Genomic DNA, 23,372 nt, shown 5'->3' with positions numbered 1-23,372 from the left:
TTCCGCCAATACATACGGTCACGCCCACATCTCCCTTCCAATCGCTGAACGCGTGCGTGGAGCCGCGCCAATCACAGAGCTCTGACCAATAAGCGGCGATTGGGTGATATAGCCAGAGCTTCCCGACCAATAGGGCTTGTTTTACAGCGTGGGACGAGGTGTGGGCGGTGCGTGGAGTGATGGCTGCAGCTCGCTTATTATTATGGAGAGCCGTGCGAGGAATGACCCAGGGAGGGCGTCTGTACAGTAGTAAGGGCGCGGAGGGGAGGTGAGAGCCCCGTGCGTGTTACTCCAGCGTGTGCTGCCGTGTCAGGTATAGCCGTGCTTCCTAGGACGTACCCTCCTATAGCTGCGCATGCGCATAGAGCTCTACTCGTCCATTCCCCATCCATTCCTCCTTGTCTGTGTCCTGTCCATACTCCCCGGATATACCCATTAGTATTATACTATATGACTATGGGTAGAGGACCGTCCCCTGCAGGGCAAGGGTTAATCCATTCATTGCTGCTGTTATCCTTTTTATGTGACCTTTTCCAGGTATTAGAGTAACTAGTGCTTCAGAGGTATGAGGGTCCTGCACATAAGAGCTTACAGTCTATCTGGACATATGAGACCCCAGTCTGAAGAAGCTGGATCCAACAGATGCACTGGTGATACTGAGCTGTTGGATCTGCTGAGGGTCCGTCCGCTCTCCTGAAATGGCCGCTTCAGTAAATGCTTGGATTCCAGAAGAAATAATAATTCTGGCAGGGGCGGACATATCACTGGGGCAACCTGTGGAGCCACACAGGGGCCCAAGAGATAAAGGGGCCACACCCACCTCCAAATTAGGTTGGATTGGGCACTACAATTAGCTATTGGACTCCAATGGGCCCATATATTGTTCTTGCACAGGGGCCTCTCCTGTCTGGGTCCGACAATGATTTCTGGAGCGGTTCCCTATGACTTTGTTGTGCTGTTCCTCTTATTCCTCCTAGAATCAGTTGACCGCTGGGTGTTCCTCATTGGGGGGGTGTCCCTGACACTGTCCAATCAGTGCTGCCCGTGTCAGACACGCCCCTTTAAGAAGAATAGTAAGAGAATTCTCATTCTGCTCCTACATATAGAGGAGTAGTGGAAGAACGTCACCGTAAGAAGTGCTGCTCCATAATTGGGATTTCATTGGAAATGCATGTATTTACTAAAACAGACGCCAGGAGAGTTAATGGGACAGAGATCTGAAGTGGCCTGAGGCATCCTGCCAACGCTAACTGGATAATATAGGTGCCCTTGTTATACCAGGGGGTTAGTGGGCGCAATAAATGTCACTAGCTAAGCTTACAGAGGTGTACTATTGTGTCAGTTGTAATAATACCAGAATCTTTACCAGATAATGAAGCAGTGCAGATCATGTATCGTTCTGCATCGGTACCTTGCAGCACCATAGACTTGGGCTTAATGTGTTATATATGTGAATAAAAATGATGATAAAGCAAAAAACCTTGCCTTGGTGGTCTTGGCTATGGCTATGTGCACATCTACATTTTGGTAAAATCTTAAAAGCACAGCGTACTAGACAAGTTTAGTGGTTGACAACCGATGGGAGCGAATGTAAAACAGATGACAAGCCATCAGCATCTGTTTTTAATGTCTTTTGTCCAGGAAATGGAGGTAAGGTGAGGGGAGGGTGTGGGGTTGTTTGGAAAGATTGAGAGCAGCGTGCCTCGAAAAGACAAGCACAGAACGAGAAGAGAAGAAATCATGAAGATGAGAAGAGACCGCAAGCACGATCGCAGTGGGGTAATTCATGCCGCATAATTAATTTATCAGCCATATTGATTGAATTTTTTTTTACTGTACTATAATTTTTTATGGCTTCCAGGATGACAGTCAAGATCAAAGCTGGGAATGGCCCCAGGTAATTTCCTATAATTATTCTGTTATATTTTGCTACTAATATGGTACCCAAACTCTAACCCATTTCTATGATATTTAAGTCCGGAAAAAGCAACGCAGGAGTGGAAGTGAAAAGATTCTGATCAATGTTCAGCACTTGATTGAATTGGTGAAACAGAACCCTCCTCTTTGGGATCAGACAGATCCAGGACACTCCGACCGCGTAGTCACCCGTTGTGTATGGGAATCTATTTTCCAGCCTCTGGTTTTGGGATGGGATGACTTCTGTCGGAAGGAGAAAGTGTTGTATGGTATGTGCAAATATAAGGAAACTACAGTTCTGTATAGCTACTTGCATGCGGATGAGGAGCAGGGGATTCAGTACCTGGAAAAAAAAGATTGTTGTAATCCCAAAATAGTAAAATAATAGGCTTTCTAATATACTTATTTCCACATTGTATCCTGGAAGCTACAGTTGTGGCCAAAAGTTTACATACCCCGGCAGAATTTTTCCTTTCTTAGCCTTGTTTCAGAGAATATGAATGATAACAAAAAAACTTTCTCCACGCATGGTTATTGGTTGGGTGAAGCCATTTATTGTCAAACTACTGTGTTTTCTCTCTTTAAATCTTAATGACAACCAAATACATGCAAATGACCCTGATCAAAAGGTCATATACCCCAGTTCTTCATACTGTGTATTGCCCCATCTAACATCAATGGCAGCTTTAAGTCTTTTGTGGTAGTTGTGGATGAGGTTCTCTAATTTCTCAGATGGTAAAGCTGCCCATTCTTCTTGGCAAAAAGCCTCCAGCTCCTGTAAATTCCTGGGCTGTCTAGCATGAACTGCGCGCTTGATATCTCCCCAGAGTGGCTCAATGATATTGAGGTCAGGAGACTGAGATGACCACTCTATAACCTTCACTTTGTTCTGCTGTAGCCAATGACCGGTCGACTTGGCCTTGTGTTTTGGATCGTTGTCATGTTGGAACCTCCAAGTACGTTCCATGCGCAGCTTCCTGGTTGATGAGTGCAAATTTGCCTCCAGTATTTGCTGATAATGTATTGCATTCATCTTTCCTTCAACTTTTACCAAGTTTCCTGTGCCTTTTGTAGCTCACACTTCCCCAAAACATCAGCGATCCACCTCCGTGCTTTACTGTAGGAATGGTGTTCCTTTCATCATAGGCCTTGATGACCTCTCTCCAAATGTAATGTTTATGGTTGTGGCCAAAAAGTTCAATTTTGGTCTCATCACTCCAAATTACCTTGATCCAGAAGTTTTCAGGCTTGTCTCTGTGCAGGTTGGCGTATTGTAGGCGAGATACTTTGTGGCATTTGCGCAGTAATGGCTTTCTTCTGGCGACTCGACCATGCAGCCCATTTTTCTTCAAGTGCCTCCTTATTGTGCATCTTGAAACAGCCACACCTCTAGTTTTCAGAGTGTCCTGAATTTCAGCTGATATTATTTGTGGGTTTTTCTTTGCATCCCGAACAATTTTCCTGGCAGTTTTGGCCGAAATGTTTGTTGGTCTACCTGACCGTGGTTTGGTTTTTACAGAGCCCTTGATTTTCCACTTGTTAATCAGTTTGAACGCTGCTGACTGGCATTATCAATTCCATGGATTTTTTTTTGTATCCCTTTCCTTTGTTATACAGTTCAACTACCTTTTCCCGTAGATCCGTTGACAATTCTTTTCCTTTCCCCATGACTCACAATCCAGAAACGTCAGTGGCTGGATGAAAGATGCAAGAGTCTGTCTGGATCCCAGAAACTCACTCATCTTTTATGCACACACACACTGATTACAAGCAAACAGGTCACAAGTGAGGATGTTACCTTTAGTAGCCATTCAAACCCATTTGTGTCAACTTCTGTGCATGTTATCAGGCCAAAATCACCAGAGTATGTGAACTTTTGATCAGGGGCATTTGGATGTTTTTGGTTGTCATTAAGACTTAAAAAGAGAAAACACAGTAGTTTGACAATAAATGGCTTCACCCAACCAATAACCATGAATGGAGAAAAAGTGTTTTTGTTATCATTCATATTCTCTGAAACAAGGCCAAGAAAGCAAAAATTCTGCCGGGGTATGTAAACTTTTGAGCACAACTGTATCCGTAGACATAACGTCATTGGTGCTACTCACCTCTAATCCAGAGTATTGCATGTTTAAAAACAGTAGCTGCTAATCCCTTTACCTGTTCATAGACCTAAGAACTAAAAAGTCTGCTCCTGTGATCAAAATTTATATTGCTCATGCTAAAAAAAATCTTTACAGAGAACCTGTCAATCTATTCATGGTGCCCAAACCACTGGTATGTTTGTCTTTGAAATGCTGCAGTGTTTCAGAGAAAACATAGTTTGAAATATAGATGTGATTAGTCCAGCGCCACCCTCGGCCGGCTTCTCCCCGCACCACTCTAGGTGATTGACAGGTCTCTCATGTGTTTAATCAGGGAGAGACCTGTCAATCAACTAGAGCGGTGCAAGGAGAATCTTTAAACTAGCGACCTGATTCATCTAGACCGGCATTCTCTTGTTTAGGGGGCGAGCTTGAGTCAGACACTTATTCATGGAGAAGTCCATGCCTCTTCATGAATCTGGGCTGTCTGACAAGTGTTGTGCTCCTCAATGTACTGTGCCAGAAATCTTACTCCAGTCAAGGAAATGGAGTAAGATTTCTAGCATCATGAATGCCACAGCTTGTCATCAATTAGAGGAGACAAGCTGTGGCATTCTGCCCATTTTGTCGGAGCTGGAAGACACTGGTGTGAAAACGCCAAAAGCCGCATAATGTTGGCGCAACTCCGAGTTGCTTCTAAATTTCGCCACTTTTGCAAGCTTTTACGCCAGGATTCTGGCGTAAAAGCTTTGATTAATCGGGCCGTATGTTCTTTAAAACCTAGCAAGGCTCCTATTCTTGCAGCCCTGCCAGCATGAATTTACTGGAAGGTTCCCTTTGAGTGCTTCTATTATAGATTTTAGTTTGATTGTCCAAAAAAAAAAAAAAAAGCTACACGTAGGCCAGTGCTGAATTTATTTCTAGATTCCCACAATGGCTCGTATTGTAGGAAATATATTTTCGTGTATGCCTTTTTTTCGTGTTAAGAGATCTGACATTGTGCATGGAAAGACTCTGCTGTGCTCAGCAGGGACACTTTCCTGAGGCAACTATCCAACAACCCACTTGACTTTTCTGATTAATAGGACGTCCTATATATTAGAGGAGAACAGCTAAGCATCAGATTTTTTCCAACTTCAGGTTTGATTATAACACGCATCTTTGTCTTCAACAGAAGAGCAAATACAAACAAGGTGGCGGTCCCTTAGAGACCTTTTTATGCGGGAGCTCACAGAGGAGAGGAAACTCCCTAGCGGTGTGATGGCCCCTAAAAGGAAGACCTACATTTATATGGAACGCGTTGCATTTCTTCGAAAGGACGCTGAGCAAAGGCAGTATGTGTCGTTCTTGCTTCAAGTTCTCCTAATGTTTCTTTGGAACAATTTTAATTTAAATTTAGATAATTTATCTTCCCAGGTCTTCTACCAATGTGCACGAGTCTGACTCAGAGTCTCCTCCATCTTCTCCATATGAACCAGAGCCTGAGGAGTCTGCCACCACTGCTGCCGAGGAGAGTGATGTGCCTCACCCAGGTCCATCTCAGCCATCCTTCATAACCCACCCTCTGGAGACACTCCACCACCACACAAGTCAGGGATCTAGACTACAGTCATGGCCAAAAGTATTGAGAATGAGACAAATAGTAATTTTTCCAAAGTTTACTGCTTCATTTTTTGTAATGGCAATTTGCATATACTCCTGAATGTCAAAGAGTGATCAGCTTAACAGCAATTACTGTACTTGCAAAGTCAATATTTGCCCAGAAAATGAACTTTAACCCCCAAAACACATTTCAACATCATTGCAGTCCTACCTTAAAAGGAGCAGATAACATCGTTTTAGTGATTGATCCATTAACACAGGTGTGGGTGTTGATGAGGACAGGGCTGGCGATCAGTCAGTCATGATTAAGTAAGAATGACATCACTGGACACTTTAAAAGGAGGCTGGTTCTTGGTATCATTGTTTCTCTTGTATCGCAGCTACAAAGATTGCACCTCAGTCAACAATCTATCGCATCATCAAGAACTTCAAGGAGAGAGCTTCCATTGTTGTCAAAAAGGCTCCAGGGCGCCCAAGAAAGACCAGAAAGTGCCAGGACCGTATCTTAAAACTGTTTCAGCTGCGGGATCGGACTACCAGCAGTGCCGAGCTTGCTCCGGAATGGCAGCAGGCTGGTGTGAGTGCTTCTGCACCCACTGTGAGGCGGAGACTCTTTGAGCAAGGGCTGTTTTCAAGGAGGGCAGCAAAGAAGCCACTTCTCTCCAGAAAAACATCAGGGACCGACTGATATTCTACAAAAGGTACAGGGAGTGGACTGCTGAGGACTGGGGCAAAGTCATTTTCTCTGATGAATCCCCTTTTCGATTGTTTGGGACATCTGGAAAACAGCTTATTCAGAGAAGAAGAGGTGAGCGCTGACACTAGTCTTGTCTCATGCCAACTGTAAAGCATCCTGAAACCATTCATGTGTGGGGTTGCTTCTCAGCCAAGGGAATCGGCTCACTCACAGTCTTGCCTAAAAACACAGCCATGAATAAAGAATGGTACCAGAATGTCCTCCAAGAGCAACTTCTCCCAACCGTCCAAGAGCAGTTTGGCGCCCAACAATGCCTTTTCCAGCATGATGGAGCACCTTGCCATAAAGCAAAGGTGATAACTAAATGGCTCATGGAACAAAACATAGAGATTTTGGGTCCATGGCCTGGAAACTCCCCAGATCTTAATCCCATTGAGAACTTGTGGTCAATCATCAAGAGACGGGTGGACAAACAAAAACCAACAAATTCTGGCAAAATGCAAGAATGGACTGCTATCAGTCAGGATTTGGTCCAAAAGTTGATTGAGAGCATGCCAGGGAGAATTACAGAGGTCTTGAAGAAGAAGGGGCAACACTGCAAATATTGACTTGCTGCATTAACTCATTATGTCAATATAACCTATTGGTACTCATAATATGATTGCAATTATATTTCTGTATGTGATATAAACATCAGACAAACACTAATAAAAACCAGAGGCCAGCAGATCATGTGAAAATATAATTTTGGTGTCATTCTCAATACTTTTGGCCATGACTGTAGGAGGAAAGGCGGCCAGGAAGAGCAGAAGGGAAGTGGCTGACTTGGCAGATAATGGCCTCATGATATGCAACATGCACAAACTGATCTCCTACCGGGAAGAACAGAAGGACCAGATGTGGCAGATAGAGCAGAGACAACAATAGGAACAATGATGATGGAGATCTACTGTTCCTCAAGAGCCTCCTCCCTTCTCTAAGAGAAATGTCACCTTGTGGAAGGCTGAATGTAAGGTGGCCCTGATGACAGTAATGGCCAGATTTACAACTTCCACCATTGACTCTTCATTCTATGACACTTAGTAATGGGCCCCAATTCTGCCCACACTTCCACACTCAGGTATGCCATATTTGGGAATTTCCCCCATGCTGCCTCAATAATATGCAGACAGATTAGTATGGGCATTGACTGAGTTGTCTGCCAGTGGACAATCCCTTATTACTGGGAGATATAATAAAAAAGAAAAAAAAAAAACTCAAGTCCTAGACCAGCACCGTACTGCTCCTTACTCATCAGATCCAGTGGAGCATCAGGTTTAATACCACACCCATTAGTGGCCGCTGATCAGCTGCAGTGTTCACTTTTCATCAGAAGACACTGTTGTGTTCTAGTAGGTGTGCACATAGCCATAAAGGGATGGCCTGGTGTCAGTGCTGTAGTTGTATTACTGTGTTGTGTGTAGGAATTTGTGTTGCTGTCAGTGAATGCAAAAAGTTTTATGTTTATCGCCATAGGTTATTACAGCTAAGGTATACATGTAACTCATGTCTTGATAGACAAAGGTTTCTGGGTTTTTTTTTACTGGCCCTTTGAAAGGAATGATATGTTTCACATATGTTCAAATCCCGTATGTGATCAGCCCATTTTCAGTTTTTTAGCTTCTGGATTACGGCAAGAATGACTTGTTTTTTTTTGTAAGTATATTTTGAAAATGAAGAATTGATGCACACAGCATATACGTTGTTACTATCCAATGAACTATGTTTTATTTACCAAAAACCTCTCTATAACAGAGGGTTTCTTGCTAAAAAGTGCATCTTAAAATTTGAAAAATATGGTATGGGTTTGTTTTTTTTGTTTTCATATCACAGTCTATAGTAATAAAAAATAGAAATGTTGCAATTTTCACACTGCCCACTAGGACTTCAGACTTTGTTCTGTTTTAGGAAATCCACTTGTCCATTATCAGCAATGGACTTGACTCAAACCCTATCTTTTTGTATTGAAGCATCCATTGAGCATGTGCAAAAATTATTGTGAAAGGAGGGTAAGCAGGGTCCGCTGTGACATCACCTATTGTGAATAGTAGATCCGGTGTGATCAGCTGTGTACACAGTTCATTGTAATACTGTCTGTGGAGATGATGAGACTTTTGAAAAGAACAGGAAGTTAGTCTAAAATATCCCCAGTGGCCAGTGTAAAAATTGCAAGCTTTTCAAACATTATTTAAACCAGTGTTCCCCAACTCCAGTCCTCAAGACCCACCAACAGATCATATTTTCAGGATTTCCTTAGTATTACACAGGTGATGGAATTATCCTTGAGGACTGGAGTTGGCCAACCCTAATTTAAACAATAGGGGATTTTTCTGATACACTCCCTTTATGTAGATTAATGTTGTAAACTAAACTGAGGAAGCGTGACCAAGCACTTAATGAATTAGTGCTGTATATTATGTTACTACATAATCAGGGAATAGCAGCTGTCATTGTCCTGTGCTATGTTTTTTTTTCAGTTCCCCTCCAGAAAATAAAGCGGAGAAGATCCCAAAGATTTACACAAAAACAGGCGATAAAGGTCTTACTGTTAAGCTATTCTATTAGGATATTAGATCTGTTTGATTACTAACCCTTCTCACAATAAGTGACTTACATTGTGTATACCGTAGGCTTCTCAAGTACATACACAGGAGAGCGAAGACCTAAAGATAACCTCGTGTTTGAAGCATTGGGCACTACCGATGAGCTGACCTCTGCCATAGGGTAAGTTCTGATTGTATGTATCTACATTGGCCCTAAAGTAAAAGGCTTACAACAGTGATGATGCTGAATCCAGAACTTGCCTAGGGTTCCAATGATTCTTTTGATTCCAACAGAATTGATTTGAACGTTAAGAGTAGAACTTTCCACCTTGTTCTAAGATCTTTCCAGCCTTGAAAGAATGTGTTCATACACATAAGGCTTGATAATGTTTTCATGAATAATAGATTGTTGAAAACTTTCAAGAGACTTATGTTCCTAAATTTCCAGACAGCCTCTTAAAAGGCAATACTTTACAGTAAACATTTACGGCATATCTGTAAGGGTGCTTTCACATTGTGTTCTTGCCCACATTCAGTGGTCCCATTGGGGTTTGTGCCTGAACCCCCCGCAAAACGGCATTCGGGCATGTGCGCCGACGGGGCCATAGACTATAATGGTGCCGGCGAAGCGAACGTGTGCTCATTTTTGGGAGTATACACCTACTGGAGACAGACTCTCAGGCGTAGTAAACTGTGTATATCCCGAAAAGGATTGATGACAATGAACACCTTGACTCTGTCGGCACCATTATAGTCTGTGAAAAGGGGTCTTTGTAATGGCAAAAATATTTAATAGGTGTGGGCCTTGTAGGTGGATCCGGAATTTATTTACAAAAGTGGGGATCCCCAATTTCCCATTCAGACTAGTGCCTCCAACCACAGTGATAGGAGAGATAACAGCAAATGCAGCGGTTTTCTCCATTCACCACTGTAGGAGTTCTGAGTAGAAGTCCCCTTTCTTGACTGTGTTCAAAACTCCCAAAGCACAGAGTGGATAGTGAGCACTAGTCAGAACGGGAGACCCATTTTCTGGTCACATAGGTGCTGAACTGCCATAACCTTCCCAGTGGTACCAAGCACATCATTGCATTGTTCATGACTTGGCACAGCTGTTCCCTATGACTAGAAGAACTTTGAAATGGCCACTATGCTTCAGAAAGATGCTGTGGCCTTAGTGGTTGGGCCACCACGATTCAAACATAAGGCTATGCTCACACCATTTTTTTTTTTGAGGCATCTAAAAATGACGTTTTCCAACCTGAAACTTCTTTAGGACACACTCCGTGTGGGGAGCTTTTTTTGGGGGGTTCGTACCGGACACAGTGTCTGATGCTAAACTCCGAACACTGACTTCTCCCTTTTTTGCAGTCTTTTCATTGGATAATGCTACTTTGGAACGGAGTCCATAAAGGGCCACTTCAATGAAGTGACAAGCACTTTTTAATTTTCCACCTGACTTATTTAAAAAAAAACTCTTACTACAAACAGAAAAGTAAATTCACTATAAAAATAGGTAAAGTTTTCTAAGCATTTGAGGAAATTTTGGGCAACAAAAAAAAGTTAAAATCCTGGGTTTGCATCGTCCATGGTGACAAGATGTGCAGTGCTAGTGCTTTCCTTTACTAGGCCACATGCAGATGTTGAGTATTTGAGTTTTTTACATCAGTACATATAAGCCAAAACAAGGAGTGGAACAATCAAGGAAAAGTATAATAGAAACACGTCACCACTAGTGATGAGTGAGCATGCTCAGGTGTTTCCCCGAGTATCTTCAACGTGCTCAGGTGTTGTTTTGGTCACTCTGTGCGCATGATTTGCGACTATTTGACCGCTTTAATACATGAGGAATGACTGTTTCTTAGGCATTTCTCACATGTATTAAAGCTGTCAGTCGCAAATCATACGCACAGTGACTAAAACACCCCAAGCAATCTGAAGATACTCAGGGAGCACCCGAGCATGCTTGCCGAAAGGGTTAACAGAACATACTCGCTCATCACTAGTCACCACTTCTGCATTTATCATTCACTCCTGGTTTTGGCTTAGCAAAAAACTCAGATACTCAACATGTGCATGTGGCCTTAGATTTTATTTTCTCAGTTTTTTTTTTTTTAAATGCCGGTTTGTTTTCTTTATTTTGCAAATTCTAGGCATTTTTTTTCTTCATACTTTCCTTTGATATAGGAAAATTGTTACACAAAGAAAAAAAAATGTTTGGCTCTGTTAACATTGCTTATACTATGTTGAAGGCGGGCAGCTGTATGTCAGCAAAAAGGGTTGTATTACAGTAAGGGTATATGCACACAGTTTTGAGCAGGTCTGCTCAAAAAAAAAAAAAAAAAAAAGCCTGAAAAAGGACTTTAAAAATGCTTGAAAGACACTTTATTTTTATTGTAAAACCACATTGCTAGTTACATGTTCAGTCTGGTTTCCCCTTCAGGTTTTTAAAAACAGCTGGTAGAAAAGAAAGTGCATGTCATACCTTTTGAAGCGTTTCTTGATGGAAACAATATTATTGCTTTTAAATTGCTGTAGGAAAAAAAAATTTAAAAAAAAACAAGCTTTCCAGAAACAAAAAACTCCTGTAAAAAATTCTCAAAGAGAAGTTTCCTGAATCAGTTTCTACTAGAAAACTTTTCTTTGAAAGGCTCAAAAAAAAAAAAAAAAAACAAAAAAAAAAAAAACAAACTGTACATACCTTAAGTGCAGACAGTTAAGCTTTCCATTGTTGGGAGTAAAAAGATCTGACTGTGGGACCAGAGTCTTTGGGCATGTTTGGTCTATGGGTGCATTCTGCTTCTAGGTTAGATTTTCCTGTCATATACACAGAACCTATTAATAATAATTAAAGTGCATAGGCTGTATTCTAAATGCAAAACTGTAAAGTGGTTTCAGCATGTTTTTGGTGGATTTCTGAACCGCATCACAATTTTTCCAGTGTGAACAAGCACTGAACATTGAAGATTGTGACGGACATGGTGCCGCATTTCTGCTTCCTGAGCCATGCAATAGGGGTGAGAAGGACAAAAAGTGAGAATTAGTTATGTAGTGGAGCCAACATTGCCGTGAAAGAAATCGAAAGATTTTGCAGTGAAAATGGTTAGCAAAATATTAGAAGCATTTTTTTTTTTATTATAAAATCACCTTAAAAATGTACAAGTGTATAGCAGACTAATATTATTACATGCACTTGCTGATCCCAGTCTGGTACAGGAATCTCACATAGTACCTGAGCAGATTTGTCTTTATTTTTAGGTTGGCCAAAGAATTTTGTCTAGATGCAAGTCTCCAATGCATCACAGAACTTGAGAAGGTATCTCTCTTATCTTCATTAAGTCAACTAAAACTTGGATATATTTAAGCCGTCCATACACTTTAGATAACTGCCATGCAGCAGCTATTTCTCCCGAACACTCCTGTGTTCTCTAGTACACAGCCAACGCCAGACATCGCTGGTGGTGGCTTATCTCTTAGAGAATCGAGGTATCGGCAGTCCAAAATCGGACATGTCTAAAGGCCCCGTCACACTTAGCGACGCTGCAACGATCCCGACAACGATACGACCTGTCAGGGATCGTTGCTGTGTCGCTATGTGGTCGCTGGTGAGCTGTCAAACAGGCAGGCTCACCAACGATCAGGGGAGCAGCGACATCGTGGAAAGAATCTTTCCACACGATGTCCTGCTCCTGGTTACGAGCCTGCTGAAGCAGGAGCAGGCTGGTAACTATGGAAAACATCGGGTTACTAGGGGCACACGCGCTCCTAGTAACCCGTTGTTTATCATGGTTACCACTCTGCTACAGTGAGCGGGAGGTTACCGCTCACTTTAGCAGGCTCGTAACCATGATAAACAACGGGTTACTAGGAGCGCGTGTGCCCCTAGTAACCCGATGTTTACCATAGTTACCAGCCTGATCGCTGCTCCCGCTGGTCATACACAGCAATGTGTGCTGACCAGCAGGAGGGCAACGACCAAAAAATGGTCCAGGACACTTTGCAGCGATCAGCGACCTCGCAGCAGGGGCCTGATCGCTGCAAAGTGTCACACATAGCGACATCGCTGGTGAGGTCGCTGTTGCGTCACCAAAACCGTGACACAGAAGCGATCTCGCTATGTGAGACGGGGGCTTAATGTTTCTGTCCCTCAATGATCTCTATCGGGAGACAGTGAGACATCAGCCAGACTGTTGGGCAAACAAGTCTACATTGGCAAGTTTGGCTGATTGTGAAAGTATCCCCCCCAATTACCTTCATAAGTTACATGCTTAGTGAAAGGAAGTCCACCTGTGTGCAATCTGAGTGTCATATGGTCGGTCAGTATATACACAACTTTTTTTGAAAGGCCACAGAGGCTGCAACACCATTAAGCAAGAGGCACCACTGCCAAACAACACCATGAAGACCAAGGAGATCTCCAAATAAGTTAAGAACACAGTTGTTGAGAAGAAAAGAAAAAAAAATCAGGGTTGGGTTATAATATATACACACACACACCAAAAGTTTGGACACACCTCATTTAAAGATTTTTTTCTGTATTTTCAGGACTATGAAAATTGTACATTCACACTGAAGGCATCAAAACTATGAATTAACACATGTGGAATTATATACTTAACAAAAAAGTGTGAAACAACTGAAAATATGTCTTATATTCTAGGTTCTTCAAAGTAGCCACCTTTTGCTTTGATGACTGCTTTGCACACTCTTGGCATTCTCTTGATGAGCTTCAAGAGGTAGTCACCGGAAATGGTCTTCCAGCAATCTTGAAGGAGTTCCCAGACATGTTTTGCACTTGTTGGCCCTTTTGCCTTCACTCTCGGTCCAGCTCACCCCAAACCATCTCGATTGGGTTCAGGTCTGGTGACTGTGGAGGCCAAGTCATCTGGCGTAGCACCCCATCACTCTCCTTCTTGGTCAAATTTCCCTTACACAGCCTGGAGGTGTGTTTGGGGTCATTGTCCTGTTGAAAAATAAATGATCGTCCAACTAAACGCAAACCGGATGGAATAGCATGCCGCTGCAAGATGCTGTGGTAGCCATGCTGGTTCAGTATGCCTTCAATTTTGAATAAATCCCCAACAGTGTCACCAGAAAAGCACCCCCACACCATCACACCTCCTCCTCCATGCTTCACGGTGGGAACCAGGCATGTAGAGTCCATCCGTTCACCTTTTCTGCGTCGCACAAAGACACAGTGGTTGGAACCAAAGATCTCAAATTTGGACTCATCAGACCAAAGCACAGATTTCCACTGGTCTAATGTCCATTCCTTGTGTTCTTTAGCCCAAACAAGTCTCTTCTGCTTGTTTCCTGTCCTTAGCAGTGGTTTCCTAGCAGTTATTTTACCATGAAGGCCTGCTGCACAAAGTCTCCTCTTAACAGTTGTTGAAGAGATGTGTCTGCTGCTAGAACTCTGTGTGGCATTGACCTGGTCTCTAATCTGAGCTGCTGTTAACCTGCGATTTCTGAGGCTGGTGACTCGGATAAACTTATCCTCAGAAGCAGAGGTGACTCTTGGTCTTCCTTTCCTGGGGCGGTCCTCATGTGAGCCAGTTTCTTTGTAGCGCTTGATGGTTTTTGCAACTGCACTTGGGGACACTTTCAAAGTTTGCCCAATTTTTTGCACTCACTGACCTTCATTTCTTAAAGTAATGATGGCCACTCGTTTTTCTTTACTTAGAATTTGTATTATGACAAGAAAAAAGTAGCTAACAGTCTATTCAGTAGGACTATCAGCTGTGTATCCACCAGACTTCTGCACAACACAACTGATGGTCCCAACCCCATTTATAAGGCAAGAAATCCCACTTATTAAACCTGACAGGGGACACCTGTGAAGTGAACCATTTCCGGTGACTACCTCTTGAAGCTTGCCAAGAGTGTGCAAAGCAGTCATCAAAGCAAAAGGTGGCTACTTTGAAGAACCTAGAATATAAGACATATTTTCAGTTGTTTCACACTTTTTTGTTAAGTATATAATTCCACATGTGTTAATTCATAGTTTTGATGCCTTCAGTGTGAATGTACAATTTTCATAGTCATGAAAATACAGAAAAAAAATCTTTAAATAAGGTGTGTCCAAACTTTTGGTCTGTACTCTCAAAAATTGAGACCACAGCACAGTTTTCTAAAAATCACCATCTCTAGATGTCAGACAGCCATTCCATTCCAGTGTCAGTTGAATTCCAACCAAAGTACACCTCATTCTTATTAATGTGCTTCTGATTAGGTGATAACCTGAACCAAATCTTATGTAATGAGGGAAAGTATAAAAACACTGCTGTGATCTTCACAATCCTCTTGCAATAGGACAAGCTGCATGGCAAAACAAGTGCTAGGAATAGCCAAAAAGTAATTTGAATGAAAAAACTTTTAACCATACCAAAAGGAGTTGAAAAGAAAAGTCTTGAGTGAGGAAAAGAAGGGCTCAATTCTGGCTTTACTAGCAGAGGGATACAGTGAGCGTCATGTTGCCTCCATCCTTAAAATTTCCAAGATGGCAGTCCATTACAACAAGGTCAAGCAGCAGACATTGGGGACAACAAAGCTACAGCCTGGCAGAGGGCGAAAGCGATTCTCCACTGACCAGGATGACAGTCAGCTCATTCGAATGTTACTCAGCCGCCGTAGGATTACATCAAGTGACCTACAAAAGGAATGGCAAATGGCAGCTGGGGTGAAGTGCACGGCAAGAACAGTTCATAACAGGCTCCTAGAGGCAGGCCTCAAGTCATGTAAAGCTAGAAAAAAGCCTTTCATCAAAAGAGAAGCAAAAGGAGAGCCAGGCTGAAGTTTGCCAAATACCATAAGGATTGGACCATTGAGGACTAGAGTAAGGTAATCTTCTCTGATGAGTCTAATTTTCAGCTTTGCCCAACACTTGGTTGTCTAATGGTTAGACTGAGACCTGGAGAGGCATACAAGCCACAGTGTCTTGCACCCACTGTGAAATTTGGTGGAGGATCGGTGATTTGGGGATGCTTCAGCAAGGCTTGAATTGGGAAGGTTAATCTTTGCAAAGGACGTATGAATCAAGCCGCATACAAGGTTATCCTTGAAAAACTTGTTTCCTTCTGCTCAGGCAATGTTCCTCAACTCTGAGGACTGGTTTTTCCAGCAGGACAATGCCCCATGCCACACAGCTAGGTCAATCAATGTGTGGATGAAGGCGCACCACATCAAGACCCTGTCATGGCCTGCCCAATCTCCAGACCTGAACCCCATTGAAAACCTCGGGAATGTAATAGAGGAAGATGGATAGTCACAAACCATCAAACAAAGAAGAACTGCTTAAATTTCTGTGCCAGGAGTGGCATAAGGTCACCCAAAAGCAGTGTGAAAGACTGGTGAAAGCATGCCAAGACGCATGAAAGCGGTGATTAAAAATCATGGTTATTCCACCAAATATTGATTTTTGTACTCTTCCCGAGTTAAAACAGGGATATTGTTGTTTCTAACTGAACAAGAACTTGTTTTCTTTGCATTATTTGAGGTCTGAAAGCCCGGTTTCTTTTTTATTATTTTGACGATTTCTCATTTGCTGCAAATACAAAATTTTTACCTTTTGAATTTCGGAGAGTAGGTTATAGAATAAAACAACAATGTACATTTTTCTCAAATATACCTATAAAAGAGAAAAATCAGAGAAAATGAGAATTTTGCAGTGGTCTCTTAATTCTTGCCAGAGCTGTGTAATATCTATATATCCATATCCCAAGCACTGATGATCCCCCACCCCCCTGGGGCACCATCAAATCCATTATCATCAAATGTTAAAAAACATGGTACCACAGCAAGCCTGCCAAGAGGGGGCCATCCACCAAAACCTTCAGGCAAGGAGCATTAGAGACATAGTAAAGAGACCAAGAGGTAACCATGAAGCCGCTGCAGAGTTCCCAAGCAGAGGCAGGTGTATTTGTCCATATGACCACAATAAGTTGTACACTCTATAGAAGTGGTAGTTATGGAGGAGTGGGCAGAAAAAAAACCTTTATAGTTACACACAAAAATTGTAAGGCTCGTTTTGAGTATGCCAAAAGACCCCCCCCTAATGTATGGAGGAAGGTGCTGTGGTCAGATGAGACCAAAATGTTTATCTTGGTGGCCAAAAAGTTACGCTATGTCTAGTGCTAAACCAACACAGCTCATCACCCCAAGAACACCATCCCCACAGTGAAACGTGGTGGCAGCATTATGCTGTGGGGATTTTTTTTAGCGACAGGGAAAATAGTCTGAGTCAAGGGGAAGATGGATTGTGCAAAATACAGGGATATTCTTGAGCAAAACCTGTTTCAGTCTGTCAGTGATTTAAGACTAGGACGGAGGTACACCTAAGATGACAATGACCCAAAGCATACTGCTAAAGCAACGATCGGGTGGTTTAAAAGGGAAACGTATAAATGTTTTGGAGTGGCCTAGTCAAAGCCCAGACATTAATCCAATTGAGAATCTATGGTCACACTTGAAGATTGCTGTTCCCAGAGGAAACTTGAAGGAGCTGGAGCAATTTTGCCTTCAGGAATAGGCAAAAATCCCAGTGGCAAGATGGGGAAAGCTCATAGACTTATCCAAAGCGACTTGCAGCTGTAATTGCCAAATAAGGAGGCTCTACAAAGTACTGACTTTAGGGGAGGTGTCAAAAAAACAAACAAATGTTGACAGTTGTAGGCATGTTCTTTACATGAACTGATGCAAACTCTCAAAACAAAAAACAGTGAAGTTTCAGGTTGTGAGGTAGCAAAACACAAAAAATGCCAAGATGGTGAATACTTTCGCAAGCCACTGTATATACACAATACTATGGTATTGCAGTATATTAGTATGAGCAATCAAATGATTGTAGGTTCAAATGCCATAAGTCGACAAAAAAATGGGGGTAAAAAAAATATATTTTAGTCATCTCCCTTTCTCCTTTAAAAATTGAAAAAAAAATTAATATGATTTTCCATTGTTTCTAATCACTAAAATAAAAAAAACCTAGGTTTGATATCGCCATAATCGTACTGACCTGAGGAATCCTATTGTCATTTTTACGGCAAAATGAACACTGAAAACAAAACCCCAAAAATTATAGCGGAATTGAATTTTTTATCGTTTCAATCCAACTTTCAGTATGTCATTTGGCTTAATGTCAGTGGTGTTATTCAAACCTGTGTCCCGCAAAAACTAAACTTTAATATATGACTATGTTGACAGGGGGAGAAAAAAAAAAAAAAAAAAAAAGTATGGCTCAAGAATAAAATGGGAGAAATCAAACAAAATCTAAAAACACGCCAGGTTCTTAAAGGGAACTGTCACCATAATGCAGCTCAATCTGCAGCAAAAAAGTGGGAACAAAAATCTGCTAAATGCACTCACAGTTCAATATGTACAGCAAAATAAGTGAGGTATTAAACTATATAACTTAATGTAGCTATACATGAAGAGCCTAATTCTTTGTAAAATAGTCAGCTACAACCAAAGGGGTGTTAGAACTATAGATGTAACCAATTATACTGCAAGTAACAGACAGTTAGAGTGACAGTACCCAAAAACTATCAAAAGCTAAGCATCTACGGCATCAGCAGCATATAAATAATCCAAATCTGCAGTAAACAGTGACTGGATCAATTGCAACTATCTATTATATCAGAGCAAAAACAAGTGAAATGACAGTGGTCACAACCAAGATTAATCAAACCTAATGCCCGGTTTAGGGGCTATAGTTTTAAATACATAGATACATAAACAGGTGAGCCGATCTCCATGTAATAAATAGTCAATATGGAGGAAATATTGGGAGTGATCTCACCCATCAGAAGAGAACAGTCAGGTCCAGGGAGTATAACAATCCTGGTGATTCCATCCAAGAATCTGGGATAAAGGTCTAGCCCTACAGATCCCTATTAGGGCGATCACATACTAAATCCCCAACTCCCGCCCTGACAAGGGCAGTCCACAACTAGCCCTGCATTATCCCTCCGAAACAGAATCCTCAGGAGACCTAAATCACATGACGGGTTTATCATACTAGTGCAGCGTGGAATGGGCAACTCCTGAGACTCTTAATAGTTTATATAGATAAAACAGAAGAGTTATATTTTAAATACCTCATTCACAAGATGGTGGCGCTAGACCGGAGTGGCGCCAGGAAAAGCTGAAGACCGTGGCTGACAAGTATAATACTACGGTCAGGGGACTTAGGTTAGTGGCACCACTCCAGCTCTGAAGTGGCGAGTTGAACATTGCTCTGTGATTCTCAGTCCAGCGGATGGTCCCATCAGTGACGGACAGCTTTCTTTGTATAATTGTGCATATAGAGATAGCTGTCAGTCACTAATGGGACCACTCACTGGACAGAAAATCACAGAAAGAGCAGAGGTTTAAAGGATTAAAACACTGGTTATATTGAATATAAAACTATATATGAATCTGCTCAGCTCTCCCTTCTCTCTAACATGCTGCCTGCAAATTGGATGGCATTTTCATGGGACAGGTTCCAGTTAAAGAGTGAAGGGCTTTTTACACATGGCAATCATTGCCCAGGGAATGATAATTTAGTCACTTTTCATTGATCTCATCTTTTAGACTATGGCTATATGGTGACTTTGGTTGCACTGTGTGTAGATGGAGAGGTTTCGGCTGTCACATGAAATCCATCCCTGTTGAACTTTTGATCATAAGTTACAACTTTTCCCCGTAGGCTTCAATGTAGGTCACATGTGACTTGCACGCGAGCCTTCTGTAATTTTACAGCCAAATTGTATCCGTTAAATAACTTTGGGACAGCAGTGACCATATAGCCGTAGCTGCCTTCTGACCGAAAAACTATGTTGGTCACCAGCACATCTCCAGTAAATTGTAATGGACACACTATACTGGAGGAGGGCAAACCATAGTACAATAGATCACAAAAGCCTCAGAGTGATTGAAGCACGATTGCAAGAATGGATATATGGTGATCGGCCATTGGCACTCATAGGCATTTGATCTGCCCATGTAATAGGGATGGTCAGAACGGTTGGTGAAATACTCAAAATGCTATCTAGTGGATGAAGTCAGCTTTCAGCCCCTGGATATAATGTGCTGTTTGTACTTGTTAGCAGAGATTAAAATAATCCCCTCCCCCTCTACAGGTACAGTGTATGCTGCAAGACATTGGCTCAAATTTTGCAACACCAGTATCCTCAGCCAGAGAAAGCCATAAAGGTAAATCTGTCAAACATTTCAAAAGCTGAATTGATAAGAAAAAAAAAAAAAAAAAAAAAAAAAAAAAGCTAAAAGGCTAAATATCCACCAACACAGGGGATAACATTTTGGATGAAGCATGCAGACGATCTATAGAGAGAAGGTACAATATTAGAGTTGAGCAAAACTATTTTCAGGACACTTGTCCAGTGGCCACCAGACCAGAAGCCTGTGGCAGCTACTAATAAGAGGAGGCACCAGGAATGCTGCGGGTAGCAGGTGGTTTGCAGGGCTTTGGTCAGACAGACTACCGATGCCGTCCTGCAAATCTTCTAGCTGAACTCTATTCAGTATTTTTGCTGTGGTTACAGTTGAACCATAAAGTTTTGCTGCAATATTAGAAGATTGCAGGACAAAAAAAAAAACAACACTACACAGCCACAATGTATGCATGTAGCCAGAACTCTAAGCAGCCAACACATAAGAGTCCCGATTTTCTCTTTCTGCAGTGAATACATCATTTACTGAAGAGCCTATCCGGGAGCTGGAGCAATGGATCGATAAATACACCGCTCAGCTACCTCCACTGACCAGCTTTATTCTACCAGTATGTGCAAAATAACATAGGCCTTTTTTGGGGTTTTGCAATCGCAGTTACATGAGAATTTGTAACCGATCAATCACATTCTTACATGGGGCTGCCAATATAAACTAACCACCTGTTTTTTTTCTTCTAGTCTGGAGGCAAGGCCAGTGCATCACTACATGTGGCTCGAGCTGTCTGCCGAAGAGCAGAGAGAGTGTAAGACCTTTCTTCTGTCTTACCCCATTGGTTTTATATACCCTTCCCTACAATTAAACCACTGAACCCAAAGCGCATATATGTCCAGTTAAGACATTCATCTAATTTTTTGGTTTTAGAACTTTCAAGCTGCTGCAAACTGGAGAGGCAGATCCAAACATTGGAAAATACTTAAACAGGTATAATATGTAAGCAGTCTCCTTGTTTTAGAATTAAAATGATCTAAAATAAATTTTTTACCATATTAATTGGTTTTCAGCAGAGGCGATCTCATATACATGTATAAATACATGTGCTGTCAATATAAAAAGGACTGGCACATGACTTATTCCTTCCAAAGACCTTACCAGACTACATTCATTACATGTGGAGGAAAGGCAGCTAAATAGGAAAGGGTTCTTTACAGTTCGAGCAGTCAGACTGTGGAATGCCGACCACAAGAGGTAGTGATGGCAGATACAATAACAGCATTTAAGTAAAAGCTGGATGCTTTTCTCACAAATGGCATTGCGGGTTATACATAATTTAGCGATAGAGAATGTAAAACTTGTGGAGAAAGGTTGATTTTGATGGACCTAGCTCTTTTTTTTTTTTTCTTCAATTCATGCAGCCATGTGTACCAATAGATGACAGCTCATTATCCCAGCTGCTTCTGTATACATGTAGTACATTACCAAAGACATTAGATTTGTTGTGGTTTCATCTTCTGTTAGGTGAAAAATCTCAGCTTGTATTTTTACTTTTCTGATTAGGTAAGTTTCATAAGGCGTCTAGAAGGCACATACTAGTCCCTTGTTAAATAGTATGCGGCGAAGTTTGAAAACTTGTATATTCATAAAGAAACTGGGACCGATTGTTTAGCCAACAACTAGTGCACATCTATGGTCTCTGCTTGGACATCACATTGATAGAGATTTTCCAGCTCCAAAATTGTGGTCCCTATTGATTTATATGGGCTTCAAGTTCAGGTACAGTTCTGGTTCCCAAAAAGAACTTTGGACTAAAGTTCAGATGAACCTGAACTTCCACAGGTCTGCTCATCCATACTTACCACCACTACTATTTATGAAAAACTCCAGCAGGGTGGCTCATTGCATTTAACATGCCAGGGCTTCTAATGTTCCTCACTCTGGTCCTGTACACAATAGGGCAGATTTATTAAAACTGCCTGAGACCACGTATTATTGGACCGTATGCAGAAAATGTATTACATTTCTGGAAAAGTGTCTAAATATGTAAAAAATATGGATAGGTTTAAAAATGAGTTTTGCAAATATCACTTGTTAAAAAGATTGCACTGTTTGCATTCTTTACACCCTCTGTTGCTGGTTGCAGAATGAGTTAACTGAGAATCAGTCATTGAACCCCTTCTGATAGAGTTTATAACACTTACCTTTGTTCTTCTGAGATCCTTCTGCTGCATTCTGTACTTTCAAGTGATCATCCATCCACAGGCTAGGCGGTAACTACTAGAATAGTGGGGCTGCTCACCCCAGACCAAGGAACCTGTTCATTCAAAGTCTGTGGGACTAAAAGATGAACCCGCTCAGCAAGTCCACTAGACGTTACATAGGCATTTATTTCCACCTGTTTTTGGATACATGATCATTTTACATACAATTGGGAAACTTTTACTGAAGTTTCTCTAATATTTTATCTTCGTCCCTAGCCACATAATGCTAGAATTTCTAAATGTTGTGAGTTCTATAAAAATAAAAGTCTGATTCTTTTACAGGTTGAGCGATTTCCTTTTCACATTGGCAAGATATGCCGCCAAGTCTGAAGGCAGATCCGAGACAATCTACACTCGATCGTTTCCATAAGGACATGGGGATTGCGGCTACACAAGAACAGTCACGACAGCTGAAACATTTCTATGTAAAAAAATAATTTTCAGGTCGTAAGTTGCATTCACACTCTGGTTGTTTTGCCATGTTTAACCCCCACAGCCCTTGACGCTGAGGCTTTTCCTCCATATCCTTGCACAATCACTTAATCTTGCAGGGAAACTGACACTTCACCTGTACGACCATGCTGCCAAATTATATTGGCCGTTCAGGTTCCTTGCAAGATTAAGTGATTGTGGCATGACCGCTGCCTGTAAACGTGCCTGGCTACATTTTTTTTATTATTTGAATGAAGCCCCTTGCAGAGGATTGTGAAGAACAGCTGCAGAGATATCCAGAAATCAGACTTCATCTGTGACATATATAAAAGGTAAAGCAGCTCCCTGGCCGTATCTCCTGGTTTCAGATCCATGGACTCACTTTTCAGTTAGTATTTTAGTGCTCTATCCTCCATGCAGACTGGCCCTTCTGCGCTTTTGACAGAGCACGCAGCAGACTTGAAAGGATCATTGTAGTTTATAATGTCATGTTGCATTGACAATTGTATATACAATGTCCACTTCTAGTAACAAGTACTGACTCTGGTGCCATTGGCATTTTACTTCCTGAATAAAGAGATTGAAAGGCTCTTAACTTTTTCTTTAACCATTTTGACACATGGGGGTCTGAAACTGA

General features: G+C 41.7%; 1 protein-coding gene across 5 annotated transcripts; it reads left to right on the top strand.

Moving 5' to 3' along the window:
• Nucleotides 1-107: 107 nt before the first annotated feature.
• On the top strand, nt 108-23,330 carry MMAB (metabolism of cobalamin associated B). 5 transcript variants are annotated; one of them, XM_073672683.1, is made up of 12 exons: nt 396-1,897; nt 1,977-2,186; nt 5,176-5,335; nt 5,418-7,420; nt 8,817-8,878; nt 8,970-9,063; nt 12,138-12,195; nt 19,997-20,069; nt 20,558-20,655; nt 20,786-20,850; nt 20,970-21,038; nt 22,586-23,330. In XM_073672683.1, the coding sequence occupies exons 4-12, from the start codon at nt 7,386-7,388 to the stop codon at nt 22,671-22,673; spliced, it is 642 nt and encodes a 213-aa protein (XP_073528784.1). In that variant the 5' UTR covers nt 396-1,897; nt 1,977-2,186; nt 5,176-5,335; nt 5,418-7,385; the 3' UTR covers nt 22,674-23,330. The 5 variants fall into 5 exon arrangements, with proteins under 5 accessions (XP_073528749.1, XP_073528759.1, XP_073528777.1 ...); XM_073672648.1 differs by lacking the exons at nt 396-1,897; nt 1,977-2,186; nt 5,176-5,335; nt 5,418-7,420 and adding an exon at nt 108-268; XM_073672658.1 differs by lacking the exons at nt 396-1,897; nt 1,977-2,186; nt 5,176-5,335; nt 5,418-7,420 and adding an exon at nt 110-268 and having other exon boundaries at nt 20,970-21,029.
• Nucleotides 23,331-23,372: the final 42 nt, after the last annotated feature.

The sequence above is a fragment of the Phyllobates terribilis genome, unplaced genomic scaffold, assembly GCF_046119375.1.
Source record: "Phyllobates terribilis strain yellow unplaced genomic scaffold, ASM4611937v1 Scaffold_1__5_contigs__length_1240528914, whole genome shotgun sequence".
NCBI lineage: Eukaryota > Metazoa > Chordata > Amphibia > Anura > Dendrobatidae > Phyllobates > Phyllobates terribilis.
The sequence above is the reverse complement of the archived record's forward strand: the minus strand, read 5'-3'. Positions and strand labels throughout refer to the sequence as shown.